Source organism: Leptosomus discolor, chromosome 3 (genome assembly GCF_034619465.1).
Source record: "Leptosomus discolor isolate bLepDis1 chromosome 3, bLepDis1.hap2, whole genome shotgun sequence".
In the NCBI taxonomy this organism is placed as follows: domain Eukaryota; kingdom Metazoa; phylum Chordata; class Aves; order Leptosomiformes; family Leptosomidae; genus Leptosomus; species Leptosomus discolor.
Genome location: NC_141393.1, coordinates 51,849,840 through 51,873,331, shown reverse-complemented (window position 1 = coordinate 51,873,331; position 23,492 = coordinate 51,849,840). Strand labels below are relative to the sequence as shown.

At 43.9% G+C, this 23,492-nt stretch overlaps 1 protein-coding gene across 4 annotated transcripts in view; it reads right to left on the bottom strand.

The window, feature by feature from the left end:
• Nucleotides 1-23,492, bottom strand: part of RNF220 (ring finger protein 220) — a 222,479-nt gene that overhangs the window by 27,847 nt on the left and 171,140 nt on the right. For 3 of the 4 annotated variants that reach the window (XM_086462228.1, XM_086462229.1, XM_086462231.1), the window contains 5 exons: nucleotides 21,493-21,614; nucleotides 20,326-20,458; nucleotides 3,854-3,950; nucleotides 2,715-2,801; nucleotides 916-971 (listed from right to left, as the gene is read on the bottom strand). In XM_086462228.1, coding sequence (XP_086318354.1) covers nucleotides 916-971; nucleotides 2,715-2,801; nucleotides 3,854-3,950; nucleotides 20,326-20,458; nucleotides 21,493-21,614 — 495 coding nt within the window. The remainder of the gene's footprint in view (nucleotides 1-915; nucleotides 972-2,714; nucleotides 2,802-3,853; nucleotides 3,951-20,325; nucleotides 20,459-21,492; nucleotides 21,615-23,492) is intronic. The other variant, XM_086462230.1, reaches the window with a different exon arrangement.

Here is a 23,492-nt window from a genome sequence, read left to right as displayed (position 1 = left end):
GGTACTTTCAAGGCTGGGAATCAAATGCCCAAAGCATTATAGTAACAGAACAGGGAACAAAATCATTGGGACAAGTCTCTTCAGGTCGCTGAGCTTCAGTTCCCTTCCTAAGGGAGCTGGAGCAGCACTGCCCAGCTCTGAAAATGTATTTGGCATCTACAGCTGGAAAGCGCCAGGTTTTATTATTCTCATATTTCCACTAGGTTGCTGCTTACACTTCCAGTGCTGCTGGCATTAAATAAAAAAACCCCAGCAGTCGAATGGGTTTAAGGCAACAACCCCCCTCTATTCTATGAGCTTTCAACTAATGCATGCAAAGGTACAACTTCACATTCACTTGTTTGCTCTGGAGTTTCAGCTACAAATCATGAAGGACAGATCACAGAGTTCCCATTCTAAAGGTGCAGGCTTCAGAGCTGCAGGCTCTTCTTGCCATACAGAGGCCAGCAAGGACAAGACCTACTCAACAGATCATGATATAAGTCTCTACCATACCCTTTCAAAGAAGGGAACACGATAAGAAAGCAGTTGAAAAAAACCCAAGCAACAGCTGCCTGCGTAGTTAAAATCCCCAGCAGCTGACCACCACCATCACATAGTCAAGATCACACGGCTCCCTCTGATACAGCAGTCTGTCTTTTAGTGACACGACAGCAAGCCAATCCAACACCCATCTCTTATCACCATACCGGTTAAGGTTGCATTTTCTGGAACTCCCATGGCTGCCACTAACTAGTTCATTGTGCTGTAAAGTTTCAAACAGATAGTATGATTGTATGTGCACACATATCGGCTGGTACTGTCCAACAGCATTTGTAACTACTATTTGCCTAATTACTGGCTATCAGAAGATATGGAATATCTATCTGTCCCCCTGTAGCACATAAATTAATAATTTACAAGTTCAACACTCACCGTCGCTGGCCCATTTAGAAAACTCTGGGGTTATTCGAGTACTGGGTGTGCCACCACTAAAAGAGAAAAGGTTGAATATGGAAAATTTGCTAAAGGAAAATATGCTAAAGGTTGAATACACAAAATTTTGCTGCTCAGGAAAAGCTACCCCTTCCACCCACCACTTCTCTCTCAATACTTCTACCCATCAGTTGAGGCTTCAAAACGTGAGCGGTTGGCCTGTTGCAGGAGGTGTTTTTGTGCTAGTCCACATTTCCACTAGTGTTCTCCCAACCTGCACTTCTAGCTGCGACCTCTGCTGAATCACATGGGGGTTGTGATGCTGACTGAAGGCTTCGGATTCAAACAGCATCTGTGACCTAAGGCTCATTTTTGAATACACAATTTCAAAGATTAAAACCTTACTTATGAACAGAAGTCCTCTGTGTTGCAATAGGTTCTCCCTCAAAGAATAACTTTACACCTTCATAAGCCCCAGCTTTTCCATCTTCCCATTTGAAGAACGGCAGCATTGAAGTACAGACAACTAACTCTGTCTATTCTCTTGCAAGCCAGTAACAGAGACCATAAATGAAAGGAATTTTCTGAGCAGGCTGCACACTTGTGAATGTGCAACATTTTAGCTCTATGAGCTAAGACAGTTGCACTCAAAAGGTAACATACTTGTGCTTAACGGCATCAGCTACCCTATGGCTTTTCTACAGAAACTTGACAGAATTTCAAAGTGCTTTTAGAAGCAACATCACCTCTCCTGTTTTAGAGATGGGCAAAAAAGCCCAGGAGACATGCAAGAACCTTGCCCAAACAGCAAAACAACGTGTAGTTGCAAGCCACATGAAGGAACTGGGTCTCCTGGCCTCAGGTCCTCAGCAGTCTCACCGAGCACTAAGTGTCCACAGCCACTGATAAGGGACATCCTGATATCCTCCTGCTACAATACCACTTACCATTGCCCTGGCTGTAAAGAGGCTTCAGCATCTCTGAGGCCCTGCCTATGGTTAGCAAAGTATTGAACAGACCAGTGGTTTGGATCCAGTGTGGCAAATGCCACTTTTCTGTGGAGCGGAACCTAATTTTGAACTAGTGTTTGTGACAGGCTAAGCAGTAAGAAAACTTCATTTCACTGCTCTATCAATCACTTCAACCTTGACCTCAAAGGATCCTCAGTGAAAGAGATAGAGGGGTAATTTAAGCCCTGTTTTATGCAGGGCAGAGGGCTTAGAAAGCAATCCTGGCTCCCTGTTAAGGCTCATTTTATTTGCCTGAAATGCTTCCCCACGTGCCCTGAACGCTGGCTGCCTACATTCTCCACATATGTATGTGGGCAGAGCACACATCCTGCCCCAACCCCAGAGCCGAATGCAGATGGATTAGTTTGGGTACCCCACAACACATGATGAGATGCAATGAAATCATGCCCTGGGTGCCAAATTCCTAATGAGCCGAACAAGACTCAGATGGCATCACGTTATACTGCTACTAAGAGGCCACATTTCATCGTGAGACAGGATGATACATAAGGCCTTATAGTACAGCACAGTTTCCCCATAGCCAGTATTCACCTTCTGTCCAGCACTGTTCAGGAAGAAGATGGCATTGTCCAGGCCATGGGGTGGTTAAAGGAGGGAGAGTGTGCACGGAGGCTCTATAAGGCTGCATGGGTAGAAATTGAGACCCACCTATCACACTGCTTCTTTCTAAGTCTCATTACGACCCTTGTGCTCAAGTGAATGGGTATTTTCCACAAATTGAAATTCCCCAAAAGTAATGAAAGCAAATTAGAAAGGCACAGTACTTACTTTAAAACAGCACCTCGGAGTGCCTCCCTCTCTTTGGCTTCACCTGGCTCTTCCCCAGTACAAGGGATAACGTCTGCCTCTGTGTACCTGAGCACAAGGGATTAAGGAACGTACAGCCTCGCTGCAGACAGTGGAAAGACTTTTGAGATGGTAAGGATGCTATCTGGGACACAGAAAACATTCATTCCAACTGGTAACACCTCAAAAGAAGAGTGGCAGGTATCCATGGAGGGGCTTGCTTTTAAATTCTGGATTAAAATTTTGTTTTAGGTGGAAAGAAACAGAAAAGTCTTTTGATAGCAACATGATGCCACAGCCTCCTAGAAGGGGAAACCCAATTCATCAACTTCTGTGAGCGTACCTTGCACAATTCCACTATTTCTGTTTGAGGAACAGAGATCTCTTACCAGCTAAGGGTTGGGGCTTCAGTCTTAAAGGCTGTCACAGATTTCAATAAAATCTAATTCTACAGCTATACATTCCCCCTCATCACAGCTAAGTCAATGTCTGCCTAACACCCTTGCAGGAATTCCTCCTTGGTGGCTGTTACAGCTGCCGCAGGGCAGAAGTCTGCCCACAGCTCTCTCAGAGCTGTGTCTGAAGAGCCTAGATCCCAGATAGAGAGGTTCCCAAAAACTGCCCTTAATGATAGTCCTGCTCATGAACTGTCTAAAGAAAGGAAAAAAATTGCAGCCTCTCACAGTGGCAGGTAAATAGTGCTTGAAATATCTACTGCGCAAAACCCCTGGAAACAAAAGGATGTCTTGTGGAAGATAAACTCAATTCCCACCCAGGAAGCAGGAAAAGCTCTCCATATGGAAGATACCTGCATGGAGACAACAGATTGCTTATGAAACAGAATACAGAAACACTAACTTTGATCTCCTACAATGTCTCCTACAGACTTCACCAACTGGGTGTGAAGTAGTGCTGCATCAACAGAAGGATCTCAAAGGGAGTAACTGGGAATCCCTCCTATATTCCTATGTTCAAATAACATGGTAATTGGAGAAGGTGGTGTCGTTTCCAGTAGAGCTGGACATGGACTGTCCACCACTACCCAGGGCAGCACCGTACAAAAATTAGCTGAAGATGCACCTCCAGGTTCTCTCTCAGTAGGAGCCTTTCAAAAACGATACTGTGGTTTCCCGTATTCAAGTGTGTCATCTCCATCCACGTCCAGGTCAGCATCGCTGTCTGGATTCTCCTTGCCGCTGCACATGATAAACCCAGAACCTGGAAGAAAATAAAACACACGGATGAGCATTTAAACTGGAGATGAAGCGTAGGAGATCTCCTAAGGATGGTGCAACAGCATCAGTCTGCAGGCTGTCCTTTACTCTTAACAGCCTCACAAAAGGTACCATCTCCAAAAACTGCACAAGAACAATTTTCAGAAGACTGCACAAAAAACACTCACAGAAATGCTCTGACTTCCTGGATTTTATGCTCTAAAATGCCCCTCAACACTGAAAATGAAACATTCTTGACCTTTTGCTCTCCACATGAGTTATTTTAAAGTTGAACGCACTGTAACAGTCTCTCTCAAAGGCAGAAAAATATTGAAGCAAAATAGGGAAGACTGATTTTTCAGAGAAGTGGTTAACAAAAATTACACTACTACAAGGTAAGAAAAGGCCACAGGCACCTTCTGAATCAGTCATTAATTCAGATGCAGAGGGCATGCAGAGGCTAAAACACAATTAGAAATACCTTTTTCTTTTTTAAATGCATTTAGTCATGGGTTAGATTTTTACAACATAAAACATCTAAGAATAGCAAACCTGCTTCTAGGAGAGGAAAAAAAAAATTGGAAAAAAAAATAAAATCAGACTCCACAGTCATTAATGGCTCCTTACAAGCACTTCTTATGTGAGCAAATTCCAGTGCAAGTCAACAAGAGCCCTGCATTTCCAACATGGGTGGATCAGGCATGAGCCCAGTCCCAACTCCAGCAGCAACCAAGTATAAACAGTTCCACCCGAGACTGAAGTGTGTAACAATTGCCACTTTATAACAACATACATTTATTTCGGTTCTCAAGCATTTAGTTGACTGTGTTACTGCTAAATGTAACCAAGCTTCTTTTAACTGAACTTGCACACAAACACCTAAAAAGATAAACCTTCACGTGGTACTTGCTGCCTAAGGTGTATTAATAGAAGGGAAACTAAGGAAGACATACGTTTACTCTTTGTGAGATCTAACACTGGATATGCTCTCTCCCATGAGACTGGAAATTAAGCAAAGATCTTTTGAATCCTAGGGTGGTGCAAGGTCTTCACTCACTTTCAATTCTGCAGCAGATCTAAACTGTTTGGGGACATAAGCTATGCAGACAGAAATTTGCTCACTCTGGCTGCCTCCAGTACACTCCTTCACTGTCCAGACAGCAGATGTGGATGCCTGGCTCACAGACAACGGGTACCTGCTGAAGCCTGAAGGACCTGGCACATCCAGACAGCTGGTGACCTAAGTCTGTGGCTAGACTAGGGAGCAAATCCCACCTGCAAACACTGAAAGAGTACAGTAGATGTAGCCTTAGCTTTCCACAAATGCCCCAAAGGGGATACACTTCTGCACTGTGAACATGGTTCTAAATGCAGAAGACAGTCTAAAATTAATGTAGAAGCACTGAATAAGAGGTGCATGTCTGAAGAACGAGGACATTCCCAAGCCTTAGGTTAGCCCTTTTAGTGCTACAGATCTGAGTCTATCCATCCCACTGGGCTCTCACTAGCACTCTTACACAAGCTTGTGCTGTTGGTATCAAACTTGCACTTTTCCCAGCCCAGAACAGTGAGCTATATTTCTAACAGTCTGCATCTTAGAGAGCAGGGCAAGGTGGAGGTCTCATTTCCAAGGACACTAAGCAGACACAGTTCTTTACTGTCACTCTCTAGGAATGGATGCTCTCACAGATTCATTAAGCCGCCAATAAAATTTGTTTATATGGATTTGATATTTCTCTTCCCTGAATATAAAGAAGGTCCTTAACGAGTGATAACTGTATCATGACAACGATTTTAAGACTAACCTTTTCCTAGAAGTATAAACTACCTTTTACTTCAAAGTAATTGCCAACCTTAATTTTTAGCAGAGGTAACAAAACTAGCATTGACAATGCAGCATCCACTGCCGGTGCCAGGTACTACAGCAGCCATGCTTGTAGGTCAGCTCTGCAGTGTCACTGGAGCAGCCCTCTTCCAGCAGACCCCTTACGAAGTGTTTCACATATTGGCTGCACACTTCCAGCCAGCACATGTCACAAGCTGCCTTCTCTTGCTGCAAAGGCTCATCTAGTAAATCTTGACTCTTTCAGTTCATCACAATATTTGGGAGAAGATTTAGAGGAGTAAGAGAGACCTGTCAAAGCTGCTGGATAGTCTTTCAAAGCTGCCTTTAAAGTCACAGTGGGCAATAGGGTGGTAATTTACAGGTATGGCATTTAACCTGCAGTAACACCACCCCCTGCACCTGGCATTACTTTAGCCCATCACTTCTCAAAAGCCATAAACTTTGGACACACAGGTCTTCATTTTTCTTGTAGCTGTGGGAAACACAAATCATGCAAAGCTGGAGCTGTAACTTGGCAAGTCCCAGAGGTGATCTGAATGTTAGCCGAACAATGAATACTTGAAGCAAGTGCCTTGGGGCTGGGGGGGAAATGTGTCCAAAAGGGTGAACATAAGTGGGACCGCTCCCCATATTTCTCTCTGCAAAAATGCTAAACGCACAGCAAACATGCACCTTTCCATCAATTTTGTTTCCAAGTGACTCAAGCCAACTAGCAGTTTATGCTTAGAGCTTAAGAAAAGAAGATCTGCTTACTGTGATACAATTTACAAATATTAACGGACCTTGACTTCAGAATCCTGGGGTCATTGCTCTCAAAACCTTTGTACTTGAGAAAATCCCTTTTAGGTCTGGAAGGAAAATACTCCAGAGCTTTTGCGGAATCTAGCTCTATGATAGGAACCACTGCATTGCCAACAGAGTACTATCCTCCCTACACATGGAGGGTACAGGGGAAGGGTTTGGACAGTACGTGTTACGGTGACACACTGGGAAGATCTGATACAGCACTTCAGTCAGAGGGGAAGGCACAGCAGAGTTCACATAGGTTAAGATGAGGGGCAGGAGAAGGGTAAATTTTCTTTTCTGATCAAACAAGGATTCCCAGGCCAAGGCCTGAAGGAAGCCACAATAAGGTAGAATCCAACTTCAGATTTTCACCAAATATGAATTTTGGTTGGGTTTTTTTTTTTTTTGGTTTTTTTTGAACATGACCATGTGCAGTTCTTCATTGCAACATGCTGCATTAAGAAGAGTGGGGCCAGCAGGTTGAGGGAGGTCATCCCCCCACTCCACTCTGCCCTGGTAAGGCCACACCTGGAGTACTGTGTCCAGTCCCAGGCGCCCCAGTTCAAGAGGGACAGGGAGCTACTGGAGAGAGTCCAGCAGAGGGTTATGAAGATGACTAGGGGGCTGGGGCATCTCTCATATGTAGAAAGGCTGAGAGACCCTGGAGAAGAAAAGACTGAGAGGTGACCTCATCAACACTTATAAATATCTAAAGGGTGGGTGTCATGAGGATGGAGCCAGGTTCTTCTCAGTGATGTCCAATGACAGGACAAGGGGCAACAGGCACAAGCTGGGGCGTAGGAGGTTCCACATAAACATAAGGAAAAACTTTTTCACTGTGAGGGTGACAGAGCACTGGAACAGGCTGCCCGAGGGGTTGTGGAGTCTCCTTCTGCAAAGACATTCAAAACCTGCATGGATGTGTTCCTGTGTGACCTACTCTAGGTGGTCCTGCTCTGGCAGGGGGGTTGGACTGGATGATCTCCAGAGGTCCCTTCCAACTCCTACCATTCTGTGATGGTTAAAAAAAAAAAAAAAAAAAAAATTCAGAAACTGTATGCTAAACAAAGTAACTCCATGAATTCAGAAAAGACTTCAAATATAGGTTGTGCTATCAGTTTTAGGACTTCAGAGCTGCTTTAAAAGAAAAAAAAAATCCACAAAATATAGTTTCCGAAGTGCATCAAAAGGCCCATAAATGCCAGTACTGTCACTGCATGCAAGAGAACACCAAAGAACAGGATGCAAGGCTCAGTTCAACAGACCAATGGTCTGCCACTGTCACCCTAATACCCCTTCATCTGCAGCAGGGCTGGATTTTGAGGCCAGTTCCGGCGGGATGGAATTTGGTGCCACAATTTCGACCTGACCCTCCTTGTCTAACTTCCTGTGGTTGCTTGCATGTGCAAAGCCAGTGAAAACACCCATGCAGCTGTTCAAATATTTGACGTCTGAACTACTTGACATTATTCATTCATCTCAGGCTCATTCAAACCAGATTTCTGGACAAGTGCTGTTACAAATGGATTAAGAGGACCACTAAATGCAAGGAAGGCACGATATGATCACACCTGCTTCTCACTAACTCAGCCCAAGTGTAAAGAGGGCTCAAAACTTCCAGCTTCTGCTGGCAGTGTACATTGCCATCCAGGAGCAAAGAAAATGTGAAACGGAGCACAGAGGGTGGCAAGCAGAATAAAACGGCCTTTGCAACAGCATTGTTTTGGACCTCCTAGAGGAGAACGGGAGCTTCCAGAAGACCCCCCACCACTACACTTGAGTGATTTGCAATTCAATAGCATGCACTGGGAATGGGGAAGAGTTCCTCCAGCAAGGCTTGGCTTCTGAAGGTCACACAGTAATTCACAGCCATCAGCAATGCTGCCTAGAGCAGACCTCTAAAGCCAGTGCCGCTATCCAGAGGTCAACGCTTGGGACCAGAACTTTACCCCAACGTGTTAATAAAGTGAAATCTGACAACTGAATGTTAAGTTGTGAATTCTTAGGTCAAACTCACAAGAGACATGATTTATTATTCACAGAAGCAGCCGTGACTCTTGTAAGGAGAGTCACCTAAGGCCTGAGGAACGTAATTCCACACGTTAATTTGAAAATGCTGCTTTCAGATGAACAAAGAACAAACCAAAATGCAGACTCTCCTATATTGTTCCCTTTCTTTGCTGAAGAAGTTTTCGCTCCTGCCATGCATTTGGAACTGCTTGTCATATGCTGCCAGCCCTGATACAATTAGCCTCCCAATACTAAAGCAGAACAATTCTCTGACAGTCTTAATCCCAGCTGCCTCCTTAAGGTCCAGACAAACAGGAGTGAGCAGGCAGGTCAGATGCCAGAGCCATTAAGCAGAGAAAAAACAAAGTTACAGCTCTGTCTCCAATCCCCATTGCTCTTGTAGCCAGGTGCTCTGACAAGCAATTCCAGCACTGGTATTGAGTGGCACCTCTATAAACCCTGTGACAGTTTGGGAGACAAACTCCCCCATCAATCAGAATGTACCTATCAAGACCACTTACCTAGAGCGCCCGCCACCCTCCAGCACTGTGTACACAGCTTTGCTTGGGCTGGCCTCAGAGAAGGCTGCCTGAGCACCAATTCAAGGTAGTTTCTGAAAAATTTAGGTACTCTACGCAAGCAACAGTGTTTCTTAAATACTGACTTAGAGGTCTTAAAAAGCAGAAAAAATTCACATGCCTCTTCTACAGTGCCAGGCTGCAGGCACTAGCAGGCTACAGGAATCAGCTGAGCTTGAAGGATTCTGAAAAACACTTCCCATTCTCTTCCATGTACCTATTAATAACAGCTGGAGATAAATCTCATCAGAAATTTTTTTCCTCCCTCTTCCGTAAGTTGTCATAGCACTTTCCTTTCTCCTAAGCTGACCTCTATGCCTAAGCATGCTCTCTGACCTCTGCACTGCTTCTCAAATCTCACTTCCTTTGTGCAATCCCCCTGATGACCAGTCATCTCAACATCTCTCAAGTGAATGGTGGCTCAAGCTAAGACTGGGAGTCATTAACATGATATATAAGCAGATTCACAGAACAGATAAGAGGGCCTCACATTCAAGTCCCTCCTTTTCTCCATCATGTTCAGTGGCAGATGGTCAAAGTGACAACATACGCTGCTTCAGGTGTTGGCAGCACTGCTGGCTGCTGTGTAGGCATGAGCTCACATGGAGACTTGCAGTCTCAGGAGTAGAAAGGTAAGATAACCAGACCAGTGCAGACTCAAACAACCACAGCAATACTGTGCTCCACCTCTGCTCCTCAACTCCCATATGGGCAGGTAAGTCAGTTTTGGGGGCCAGCTGTTCTGTATACATTCAGTTATCACTCCAAACAAAACCAAGGAACAATACTAAGATGTTAGTATTATTATTTGCACCACCATTATGAATGCAGGTACTAGACGCTGCTCATTCAGAGTATTAAACTCATCTGTGTAACTGGTGTTTCTCCTCTTTGGACCTCAAGAAAGGGGGTGGTGTCAAATCTATATTAGAAATATTCTAGAAATCCAGAATTTTGTGTAAATTCTGTAAGTGGGCCTAAATCCAAATCCATCTCAGGGGCATGCAGCTCTACTGGGGCCCGTTTTGGCTGGAAAGAGGCATTCATTCTGCTCACAGGTAATTTACACTTGTTCAGGAATGAAGAAAAAAAGCCTCCCGTAAATCTCCAGAACTGTAGCCTTCGCTAATTACACTCCTTGCAGTGACCCCCTTCTGCACAACCTCCCTTTCCAGCACGTTCACTCTATTTTCTCAACGAAATGTCATTTGTTGGCTTCTTGGAGAGTAAAAACAATGAAGGCAATAAAAGTAGTTTATGCAGACACACGGCCAGGCCTCACACACACTTCCCGAGAATGGCTCTAAACTGGGTTTATTTCATCAGCTGCTGAAGTATCCCAAACTAGTACTAGGAGGACAAGGTGGCACAGACGCTATTTTATTTTAAAAGGCATATAGGAAGAAAGAGGAAGCCATTAGAGATTCTTGAAAAGACGACAAAGGCAGAGATGAGGCCATGCTGAACGGCAGTCTTTCTGCAGATCCGTAACACTTCCCCAGACATATTTTTGGACAGTGAAATTTTTCCACCATTCTTCCTAGCACAAACAGGGATAGAACAGTTCTGGTGACTTTCCCAGCCTATTGCAGGAAAAATGATGTTCAGAGGCCCTGAAAAGCTGTATACAGGATAAGGGTTTAATTTCTTTGGAGCCAGATCCATTTCAAGCAAAATAGTGATTTACCTGGAAAACAGACTCCCAACTGTGTTGTTCCAGTGTACACCTGAAACAGCAGATGCATCCACCTGATGTCACCTATTAGCTTCCACAGAAGCACAAATGGGCTGCCGGAGACCTGACTGCTTACCAGTGTCTCAGATGCTTACAGGGATCTTTGCTAACAGATCACAGAAACAGCTGCCTTTAAAGAAAGGGGTCATAAAATTTTACAACCATTATAATCGTTTTGCAGCAATGTGCTGAACAAAGGGCAGGCAAGCTTCACTGTACAGGGTAAGAGCCAGCTGCTGCAAGGCTCAGGGAAGAGTCTTCCCCACCCCTCGCAGCACCGAGGAGCATTTGAGAGATTTCTTTTGTGCCTCTCTGTAACCCATCAGGTACAGATCATGGCTGCAGAGAGGGGAAAAAAAAAAAAAACAAAAACCCACTCAGACCAAAGATGTGACCTGGTGTGGCCATTCACTCATGGCTGCCTCCTAGAGCCTCATGCCAGCACGATGCGCCAAGGTGAGCACGCTCTCATGTCTATCTCAAAGGCTGCTCTTCAAAATCCAGAGCCAAAGCACAAAAGCAGCAGCAACAGCCACGGTCTTTGCAGCCACGGCTCGTTTTCCACAGTCAGGGAAAGGTGGATCTGAAAGCTTTTATTCCCCTAGGGAGGGTGGAAACAAACAAAAAAGGAAGAGGGAGAATTAAAGTAATCTTGAATCACTAAGCAGATTCACATCGCTGGATCAATAAGCACCACTGACAGGGATCACAGGAACGTCGCAACTTTGCCAATAATAAAGCGGCACAGCAGAGCTTGGAGGATGACTTTTCTAAGGCAGCCGAGCATGAAGCAGCAAGGCTGGTGAACAGCTGAAAGTGACACCCTGGCTTACAGTGGGCTGCTGCCAGTGGCGGGGCTCAATGCAGTTTGCTTTAAATAATGATGAGCACAGAGACTGTATTCATGGGGAAAAAAAGGCAGTCAAGGACTAGAAAAACCAAGGGCTAAATTTCACGGGCCAAACCAATGTGCTCTTCCCCCCAAACTAATTCTTTTCTAGGTTGGAAAGAAGAAAGAAAAATCAGTGCTAATTTAATCAATTGATCAGCCTATTGATTGCAAAACTGGAGCTGCTAGTTAGCCACGTGCTGTAATGCCTTCAACTCTGAAACCACAAAACACACCATTGATTTCTTCACTTCCAGCTCCAAAACAAGAAATAAAGCCAGGCTTTCAGCGGAAAAGCAACTTCCTCATCCAGGGAGAAGATGCAAGCAAAGAAGAGAGGCCAGGAAACAGGGACAGACACATCTTACGAGGTTCAAACTGAAATTAGTTACAGATGCAGTCACGGTGTCTTGTGTAAACTCTATCGATTGGGTGGCTGACAGTCTTGGGAGCCTCCATACTAGGACAATCAATCCAGCTGCAGTGTCACCTGCCACTTTGCTGAACAGTTGACAATGCAATTATCCAGTGTGGAGGCAGGGAGTTGGCGTGTGTCAAACGCAGTTAGCCACTTTCTGGGCACTACTCGATAATGCGTTTCACCACCAAGTGTAAAAGACGACATGCGGAGACAGGAGCTGTTTAAAGCCATTGAGACCTGTGCTCCCCTTTTCCTTTAGAAAAATCTCACTGCCCCTGACTTAACAACTGTATTCTAAAATGCTATTAAAATCACATCAATCAACTATTGTGTGCTTAAGGCTGAAGTTTGACCCGAGTGTCCAAGAAGCAGGCTGCAGTTCTAGCAAAACTGCAGACACTTGGAAAAAAAATAATTATCAAATGACTGTCTTAAAGCCTGGGACTTTCAAAACGAGAGCCGACAGACCACTAGAAAAACGGATTGCAGAGAACAGCTAAGCAAGTGCAGCAGATGGAATCGGAAGATCTTATGTTGCATGTTTGAGATCTAGGAAAATTGCAATTTAAAGGGATGCTGTAAACTTGAAACCCAGTCAATTTAAAAAAAAATTAAGTACTTTCAGGTGCTCTACCGGCTCCCTTACTCCCCCTGCCAATTTTCATAGTGTTACAACTGCATTTTCTGTTTTCTTTTCAATCAATTTTTTTCATCCCTCCTCTGTTGCTGGGTGACAGACATTCCTTTTCCTCCCCCAAGTAGGATACATAATACTGTCAAATGAAGAGAATTCCCCTTCTTACCACAGAAAATCTTTTCCTGGTTAGAGTGGCTGTTGGCATTACGTAAATCAAACAGCAAGGTTTAGTTGATTGTGCTCTTTCAGCTAATGCATTCTGGCAGTTTGAACATAAAAATTAGGTTCTTATATTTTTGCATGCGTTCAAGTTAACAGAAAGGTACCATGAACAATCAGGACTTTTAACAGCTATAAGCATCAATTTTTTTTTTTTTTTTTTTCAGTTAAAGTGATACTCTGCAGAGTACAATTAATTACTTCGTGTTCCAAAATGAAGAAAACACTGTTCCTTATTATTATATGAACTGTAAACACACATGATTTTTGAGCATCAATGCATGGTGGGTCACGCTGGCTTTTGTATGTAAGGCAGGAATTCTGATTTTTTTTTTCTTTTTAAATCATGTACTATTCTCATGTGTTTTTCCTGCTCACTAAAGTCAACTTCTGATATTAATATACAGTAAAATACCCAAGAGACATTTATTAGCCACAGAATCCCTCAAATTCTATATGTGGACACTAACTATGGAGAAATAGTCAGGAGAGTCCATCTGATTATTGCATATACCACTATGTAAACAAATCTGTTAGCATTTTTAGGTCAAGTATTACCTTATGGACAAGTACTTGCTCTCAAAGGAGAGAGGTGCAAACATTAAGGAGTGGCTGGGCTACTCCGTCAGACCAGTACAAAGTACCGTCCTTCAGCAACGGAGGGATTACCAGGATTACCGCTATTTTACACAAGGGCTGAGGTAAGGCATACAAGTGTTCTGGGACTCAGCAGCCTCTAAATGGGGGATATGGCATAGAATAAGCACTTGAGAAACATGAAATTTATACATCTTGCCCACTTGAAAGCTTACAGCAGGTAAGAGTGACCAGCAGAAGTTAGCGAACTAAATAGAGGGAGGCTAAAATACCAAGACTGAGAGGCTGGGAAGGATGCTCGGATTTATAGATGTGTTCACCTTAGAGATTACACAACGACGGATGCTGACACTGGAAATGTGACAGAGAAAGGCACTGAACCGAGCTCTTCCTAAGGGGAAGAAATACTAAGAATTTCATTATGGCAAAAAGATTCCCTATACTCTTACCACAGAGTGCTCTTGCATCCAAGTTGAAGTATGCTTTAGTTGGCCAGGTTAAAATGAATGAATTCTGACTCATCTACACAGAAACAGGGAAGATTCTAGTTACTAGACCATTCTTCCAAAAGGCCTAAATATGCCAGCGACATCTTCTATTTCACACACAGTCTCTTAGAAGAAGTCACACTTTTACTGTTCCATTGAAATTCTTTTGCTGAATTTGAGTAGATCAGTTTATACCTTCTTACTAGTATGATTTTAAACACAGTCTGAACCTTCTGGCATGGAAAAATGGAAAGTCTCCTTGCCTCCTGAAGCTTTCCTGCATGCCTCATTATATTTTATCTGAGAAAGAGAGCACAGCTGGCTACTACGTGACATTCTAGAGCAAGACTTTTACGCTCTGTCGCCCACTTTGCTACTTTCTTTATAACATTACGGAAGATGCTTCTCCATGCTTCAGTTTCCACCCACGTGTCAAACATGGATTTTGTGGAGTTTTGTTGTAGAGTTTGATGTTCATGAAATTGCACTGAGAAGCGCAGCTGAGTTTTCCTCCTCTATTTGGAGCTTTCTGCCAGGCAGTTACCACATATGAGCAAAGTCACTGTGTTCACAAACAGCTGCTGCTGAGGCAGGACAACTGAAAAGCATCTACTTAGATTTCAAGGACAGGACCTCACACTTGACAGCATGCTTCTAACGTTGCATGTATTTAGAAGAACAAATTGGAGGAGCATATAGCTATTGCCCCAATGCTCTCTCTCAGACAACTAACCCATGCTGGATAAAGGCTGGCCTACAACATTTGCTGCTCACACTGAAGCACATCTTGATTCTGCAGAGATAGAAAGCTGACAGCAGGACTGCAGCCATCTGCTGTAAACTTTTAGACATTTTAATATAGTTCCACTTTCCAGGCAGCTGACCTAATCGTACATGACATGACATCCAATGCAAATGGGCACCTAAGGATAACTGTAGTTTGTTACAGCTTATATGGCTTTACCAAGTCCCCCTATGCCTATGCTAAGTTGTGCTGTACTTTTCCCTTGATAAGACATTAACAAACAGATACAAGCCCTTCACCAGCTTGGAAGGAGGGCAGCACGGAGAAATAAAGAGAAACTTCAGAGTTAAGTAATCCCTGTTGGTTTCTGCTTCAAGAGCACCACAATCTAACAGACAGATGTTGATCATGTTGATCGTTCTCAGAATCTATCCTTCCCTGAAAATGCCCTGCTTACCATTTCAACATTTTCAAAGTCTTTCTTTCTTCTGTGATATTTCTGATGCAACTGATCTGCTGAAGGAAAAGAAACCCTGAAGAACAGTGGTGGCTGGCTTGCTACTGTGCCCAGGGAAAGGCTTTTTGGTGGGGGAGCTGGAGGGGAGAAAAGGAGGATGGGGCAGGTGGAAAGAACTTAGCTACAATTCTTCAATTCTTTCATATCTAAAGAGGACAGCAATCTCTGTTCTATCAGGCTGCACGGTTTGTGCTTTAAATGGTACTTGCTGCTAGCTTGCTTTCCCTGTCTCTGTCTCTCTCCCTTTGAAGCAGACTGGACAGCTTCCTCAAGCTGGCGTTATCACTCCCTCTAACCACTCTTGGCAGGCAATCTAATTCCCCCTGAAAAGGTCACCGCCATTTTAACTGCCTTTCAATCACATTAAGCATGCTGCCGCTCGTGCTCAGAGCACTGCGCCTGCAGCTCTCCTGACTGAGGTGCGATCGATAATCTGACATCCCCCGACTTGATCTCCCCAACCACCCCATCCACCGCTCGCCTCTTTCCCCTCTCCTGGACAAGCTGCCTTCCCGGAACCGACGGTGAAAGACCAAGTGACAAAATCCTCTCTCAAATCCAAAGCACCACAAAGCTACTAACCTGGCATTTACTAATCTTTGTCCCATCTACTAAAAAACAGAAGGGTGCAAGCATTCCCCCCACCTTCCCTAAACCTACAGAGACAGCGACTTCACAGAACAGTTTGCTTAGGCACTGGTCCAGACACCTTTGAAACTGTGTTACAAAGAACAAGCCTCCCTCAAGCTTCCCTCAATGCAATCATTACCGTTATCTCTCCCCCCCGTGCTTTTTTTTTTTGCAGTTACGAGTTATGTGTTCCACTCATCGATCCCTGTGTAAGACACTGTTTTAAGTCCTCTTGCCTTTTGACTGTGCTAAGCCGTTTAAGAGATGACAGCAGCTTCTATCAGTGCGAAGCTGATGTGATTCTTTTCAGATAAAGCAATTTTTTTTTCCACTCCCCCCCTCCCTTTCCCTTCTTTCAAGTATGAGACATACACACAAAAAAAGACAGTGAATCTTTCAAAGAAAAAGAAACCCTTTTGAACTTCCCTCAGGAATTCTTTAAAGGGATAACCTTACAGTGTAAACACTGAGGGTAATGTGCATCCATTCTGGAGAGGAACAGAAGAATTGCTACAAATATGCTGAGCGTTAAAAAAAACACATCAGAGAGGAAGCCACCTGATGCTCTCACTTGTGAAGCCTTGTTGGCTTCCTAAACACAGAAACTCATTAGACAAAGATGGAATGAAATAATCCCCTGCAACAAAGAGCTTTGGAGAGGGATGATTCAGAGACGTAGGGCAGATGGTTACTGAATGTTCAGGTATTTAAAGAGAAATTTTGGTCCTATGACACTGTACTGAGATAGGGAAATATTTGATTATTATAGCTGTATAGCTGTTCACTTTGAAGCACAAGCTTGATTTAAATAGTGCTTGGTATTTCACGCTGGTAGCCTTCTGCACCTGTCCCAAACAGAAGCAAGAACTCTCCTACTACAAACCCCAACTTCAAGCAGGACCTCTGCTGAAGCAAAGTGGTTCCAAATCCTACATAATTGCCAATAATCTTCATTTACACCCTGAATTCTTCCAGTTTTGGGTAAGCAAATTAAGTGATAGCAAATAACGCTTTAAGCAGCCAGGAGAACTTGCTTCCATCTCCTGTTCTTTCCACCCACTGCCTCAAGTATGTCACGACATGGTGGGCAAGATGATATGCTGTGGCTCTGCTGCAGTAGACCTCACTGGGGATTCGCAGCTGTAACACCAACACAAAAACCAAAGAGCTTCCATCTTCTAAGACAGCCCCTCAGGTGCAAGGAGCAAGTCTTCCCTGCAAGTGCACTGGAACCAAGATAGCATCATCCTGGGAAGGACGCAAGCAAAGAGTTTCAGCCTGTGATTCTCATAAGTATTAGGCCACCTTCCAGAAAATCTGAGCAGGGCTGCTCATCTCCCTGACTGTTCTGTTTTCAAGAAGCAAAACCTCAAGATCTGCCCCAACCATACCCCACCTGAGAACCTGGCAGGATCTTTCACATAATTAGCAAAGTTTTCCTCACCTTGAGAGTGGTATGAACTTTGTCCATTAATCAAAAATAATAAAAAGAAGCAGGCAGGATCTGTGTTAAGTTTGAGTCACTCCTGTAAGGCTGCACAATGGTCTGACCAACCCATGCAATACACACTGGCCACAGTGTCCTGCTCCCCCTTCACCCAGTTGTGACAACTCCTCAAAAGCAACACACCATTAAAAACCCGAAATTAATGACACACACAGACATCTGTTTTCCCCTCCGGTTTTATGTATTTCCCCATGTCATCTCTTTAGACACTGGTGACATTCCTGTAGCCTAGCAAAGGCTGTCTGGCATTATAAAAGGCTTTCGATTTCCACATCGCTGCTACTTCTCAGCAAAGGGAACAGAGCCAAACACAAAGCCCTGGGTGATGGGGGTTAACGAGGGCCTTGCCAACTCCAGACAAAGCAGTTTTAAGCATTGGAAAGCATCTCCAAAACGTTGTGCTGTGCTTCAGGGCTGTAAGTGAAGAATTCTGTCCCTAAAACAAGGCAAGAGCCAACACTGGCAGAGAAAGGAAAAAAAGACAGTCACCTTAAGGCTACCTGAGAGCGCACAGAGCAGGCCTGACTGATGGAGACCTCTACATGCCAGCAGCCAGAGGCAATACAAGAACTGCAAAAGGGAGCATGAAAAAGCTTAAGTTGCTTAAAAAGATACAGGAAGGGCAGGGAGAAATGCATGTGCTAGGGACTTGCCAGCCACTCGGGTGCAGTCATTTCTTCAGCATTGGCTCTGCCACCAAAAGCTGCACAAAGAGGATGTTCCTCACTACAAATGCTACATGGAGGTTCCTGTGCTTGTGAGCTGATCTACAGGCACCTTTCATTCAGAATCACAAAGGGAAGGAGTCTAATACAAAAGCCTTCCCATCAGGGTAAATATGGAGGATTTTAGAACCATATCTAGTTGTGGTCTACGCTTCTAGAACAGATCCAGCAAAGGATTGGAAGACATGTAACTAAACACTCTTGAAGGTGTCATGAAGGTCTCAAAGAAAGAGGAGATGGATCCCATACTTCCTGATGGAAGCAAGGCTATTTTTAAGTATGAAATACAGAAGTACCTGTCTATGCGTGTGCAGCTATCTAGCAGAGTTTACAGACCTGAATGATGCTAGAATCTGTCTAGCTTCTGGTGGAGGAAAGCGGTCGATCTATATAATGGAAACTAATGCATTTGAGAATTTCTTAAAATAAAGAAGAAAACGCAACAAGGACCAAGTTCTTTGCATTTACACAGCCTAATCACATCAATTATACACATTTTGTACACTTGTAGCCTCATTTGAAAGAGGGTTTCCATATGACTGAATCAATATGAAAGGTTCGTATCACACCTCAGTGAGCTAACTCAAAAACAACTGGGAATGTTAACCAGGCTAAGGCAGCACAACGTCCACACCAAAGGAAGCAGAAGATTATGCTCTCCTCAAACTCAGGTGTTCGGCAGGGGTGCAGGAAGAAACTATGCATGCACAAAAAAGGGCAGAAATGAACTGAGTAGCTTTTTCTAATCGCAACTAGCAGTGACAACAGGGGCACACAGACATCCCATGCTTCCCCACTATGGACTATAGTGACTATACTACATAAACATAGTCTAAGATCCTGCATGGTCTCATCAGACCTCCTCCTGGAATCACATACAGATGCAACTCTCCAACTGGACACAAAAACCAGTTGAGGTAGGTAAGACTACAGACACAGGAAGTGACAGGGAGCTTCACCGCGTAGCCTTTAAAACCCAAAGAAGCTGCTCCTTCACCTCTGTGCCCCATATCACCTGCTCTGCTACAACCCAGCTACAATTTAATTTCAGAGGAAGGTAAGAGCAGATCAGGAGTGCCAGGTTGTCACTGAGCACATGACTGGCTTTTAAGTCCAGCTTCCTTACACAGCAGCCTTTCCCCTTGAGATATTTTAAATTAAAATCCAAGCTGATATAGGAAGAGATCACATCCCAGGCTCTTTATTGAACAGAAGGAGCCAGCATTCCCCCTCTCATTAGGCAGGTGGATTGCTTGCAAGAGACTCTCCTTCATGCCAGAGGTTCATGCCAACGAACAGTTTAGTAAATCCTCCTCCTCAAGGCCAAAGGGCTGACTGTAAGAAAGGGGCCAAGTTTCTAGCTGAAATTACATTCACCAATAAAGCTCACAAGAGGTCAAATTTTGCTATAACTCACTCTCTCCTCAGTAACTGATTTCCCCATCACTGGGGAAGGAGCAAAAGAAGAAGGAAAAATAAAACGTGTTTGCCTGGGAGCCCTAAGGGCTTGCAGTGCTGGAGGTGCAGAGCAGGTTCCTGGATTCTCATTTATCAACCTTAAAAGGGATGGAGTGATAAATGCACAACTGGCCCTTTAATATTTTATGCAGGTGCTAAAGCGACTTAGCTGTCACCTTCAATACATCACCAGAGGCTGATACACCACCTTTCGTCACTCCAGGCTGGGAATTTTTACAATTTCATTTCTATTTCCCTCTCTTCACATATTTCCATGTATTTCTTACTACGTGTAACATATAAGAAGCTATTTTCCCCAAATGATCTCCCCATTCTACCAATTCCTACTCATTGCCTCTTTAGACACATTTCTCGAGCAAGAAATAATGCCACACTTTTGTTCAAGATCTGCACAAATTTTGACTCTCATCATTCAAGAGACAGAAAGCTGAAGTCACTTTATGTTCTGGCAAAGGCTGAAGGTCCTGCCCTTTGTGAAATCCAAATCTCCAGGTCCCTCCCTTTAAAGATATGTAATGATCAACTTCCACAGCAGAACGATTTACAAGGGCTCCCAAAACACTGGCGCACCTCGAAATCCTCCCTCCAGGAGAGCAGTAGCCCGTATCCTCTTCTGCCCGCACCATTCGTACTCTTCAAAGCGGTTGCCATTCTCGTTCTCGATGTCCACAGAGTCATCCTCAGTCACGCATGAACCTTCTCTCTGCACAGGGTAAAGCAGGGGCAGAGCATTGAGATGCATGAAATAGCTCTTTGGGGTTAATAACTCACAGTGGGATGGAGAAGACAAGCTGGACTGCTCCCAGGACAGCTAAGTATAGAGCAGACAGCAGCACCTACTCCCACCCCCATTCCCAGTGATCTAAATCTGGAAGTAAACGGGTGCTGGAAGAACTTGACAACCTTAAGATCAAAACAAGTTGCAAGGTTCATAATTTTCACATGTGGAAATTTAATGTCTGGTTCCTACAACAATGCTGGTGTGTATTTCAACATGCATTCCCCTGCCTTCCATGCACAATTCCCCTATCATGTAACGCACAGATTCCGTTCATCCTCAGCAGGAACATTCTCCTAGAGCATATTTTTTGGGGCACACTGATCAAAAGACACCTCTCTTTACGCTAAGCACCTCTTGAAGCAACAAGAACAATTTTGTTATCATCTCTTTTGCGGGCTCTTCCTGAGAAACAAGCACAGAAAGCCCTATTACACAATACTCTCCCTCCCCTAGGGCTTGTTCCCCCTTCTTCCTTGCTGTCTTGGGGATGAACAGCAAGAGAATGGTTCTGTTCAAACGCACTTCCTGGATTAAGAGGGTCATGCAACACTTACAAATGCCTGTCTGTTACAAAAGAACACAATAAAAAAATAATTTTAATGTTGTCAAAGACAGAGACATCAGAAAGAACTCTTCCTGCTATGCTACATGGGAAGCATGAAGCCCTACAAAAGGCTTCATAAACTTCAATAGCTCTACCTTTACAGTCTGCAACTTAGACTTCAGTAACAGCAGAAGGGTGCATGAAGTAAAAAAGTTACTAATGCAACACTGGAGAAAAACCCAGAAGAATTAATCTTCCAAGACAAAGAGAAGCAACTACAGATTTTAGGGAGACAGTTAGCATTGCTTGCAAGCTCAGTAATGTTAGTTTTTGCCCCATGTTAGGTCAACTGTGGACAAAGCTAGGAGTAGGGAGAACGGAATGGCAGCTGGCGATCCTGCTGCGCCTCTACCTTTGCAAGGCATTGTTCCACATGCCTACTCATCTCCTCCTCGGATCCTGACAGAGGTCGGCTGCAGAGGGGACATACCTGCCCTTCGTCTTGCTTCCTCCGTTTCATTTTTCCAATCCGAGCTGCATGGAGAAACCAGTGAAAGAAAACAGGAAAAAAAAAAAAAAAGAAAGGAAGACACGTCAAGTCTGTAGATCCACTCTTCTCTCTATCTGCACAGCTCCAAATAATAAACCCTTGGCAGAAATGGTAAGATTTCACACCAGAAAATCCCATTGCAACTCCCTATTCTGACTTCCATAAACAGTACAGAGACTGTTACTTTGCACTTTCCAGATTAAATCTGCAGCCTGTGGCTGAGGACAGCCCAATTTCAGAAAGGCAGCTACACACGATTTAGTAACTAGGAGAGGGAAAATCTGCTGCACATCTGCAGGTTCAGTTATTCAAATGCTTATTTTCTCTTGGAAGCCTGAAATTGTTTTCAAAGTTGAGTGTCCAAGCCACTGAGTCCTGTTCTGGATTTTGTCTTCTAAGTCCGAGACCCACCTACTAACACATCTATTCCCTATACAAGAACTTGCTTAGACTGTAGGAGGATGTTGCAGCACCCAAAAAGACTTGGACAAGGTATATAACAGTCACTTCCAGGACCACAGTCTCCTGTACACCCTGAATAATTACTTCCCAGAACATCACAAACAAGTCAGAGTAGCATCTTAGTAGCAGGTAATATTTACAGAGAGGAAAGACCTTTGCTATGACAAATGCAGCACCTATGCTAGATAGCTTCTGACGCTCTCATTTTTATTTCACTATTTTCACGTAGAGGAAAACTGGGGCCTATACTGCCTTCTTGAGGGCATGCTCTGGGAAACAAACATATTCGGAATCACAATGATTAGAAAAAGCAGCCAAGGTAGCCTGTTGCTTAATCCAACCTCTGGTTAATTTGGGCCATCATTTAATGTGATCAAAACATCTGGAACCAAATCATTTGCATTAAAAAGAACTTCTGTCCTTTATTATGATGGCTTTAGGCAGATATTACTGAATAACTCAATCACTGGCTGCAGGAAAGTTGCTGTTTAATTAATATGGAAGGTCAAAATTCTGAATGAGAGACAAGGAAAAGCCCAAGGAAAGCCCATGTGATAATGAGAGATGACACCACCAAAAAGCTGCATTAGCCAGAAATCGTTACTGACATGGTGAGCACTGCAGCATGCTCTGAAAGCCTTCATTCCCGAATACTGTGGGATCAACAGCTCCCTGCACAGCAATGAGTCAGAGAAAGCTCTGGGATGCCAGGAAGAGAAGGACTAGGGTACAGGGAAGTTTCTGTCAATCTTTTTCTAAAAATGCATCAGTTTAGTGTACGCACATCACCAAATGAATTACAAAGTTTCAGCTGAACACACCAACACAGACCTGAAAGGCCTCTTTCAAGGCTTTCTTGACGGCTTCCCTGGGCTTAAGACTCTCTGGGGTTGGATATACTTTCTCACAATTCAGAATTAGGAGTATTCATCATCCCCTACGCTCTCTGATGCTCCAGGATTAAGAAGGCTTGAAATTACTCCTGAGGCATTGCTTTTCCTCACTGAACAATACAGATTTGTGGGAAAACTCCCTGCAAAAGAAATCTCCACTCCTGGCATTATGAAAAGGATTCTGCAAACGTGACATTCCTAGACTAAGAGACGACAACTTGAGACCAGAACGAGATTGTTTTCGATACCTGGCGCTTTGAACAACAGAGACTCTCAAGTAAACATGCACCACTTTCATAGTTTGTCTGAATTTTATTTGCTGAAGCTTCTCAACCCTCTCAACCCACACTGACAGCTCTACAATCCACCTGCCTCTCCACACACTTCAGGTACTTCAGTATTCCTAGTGTGATATTTTACTAAGTTTCCCCTTCTAATTTATCTGCTTAAATCTGTTATTTTACCTAGACTGTCAGCTTCTACTCCAGAAGGTAAACCACTTGACTT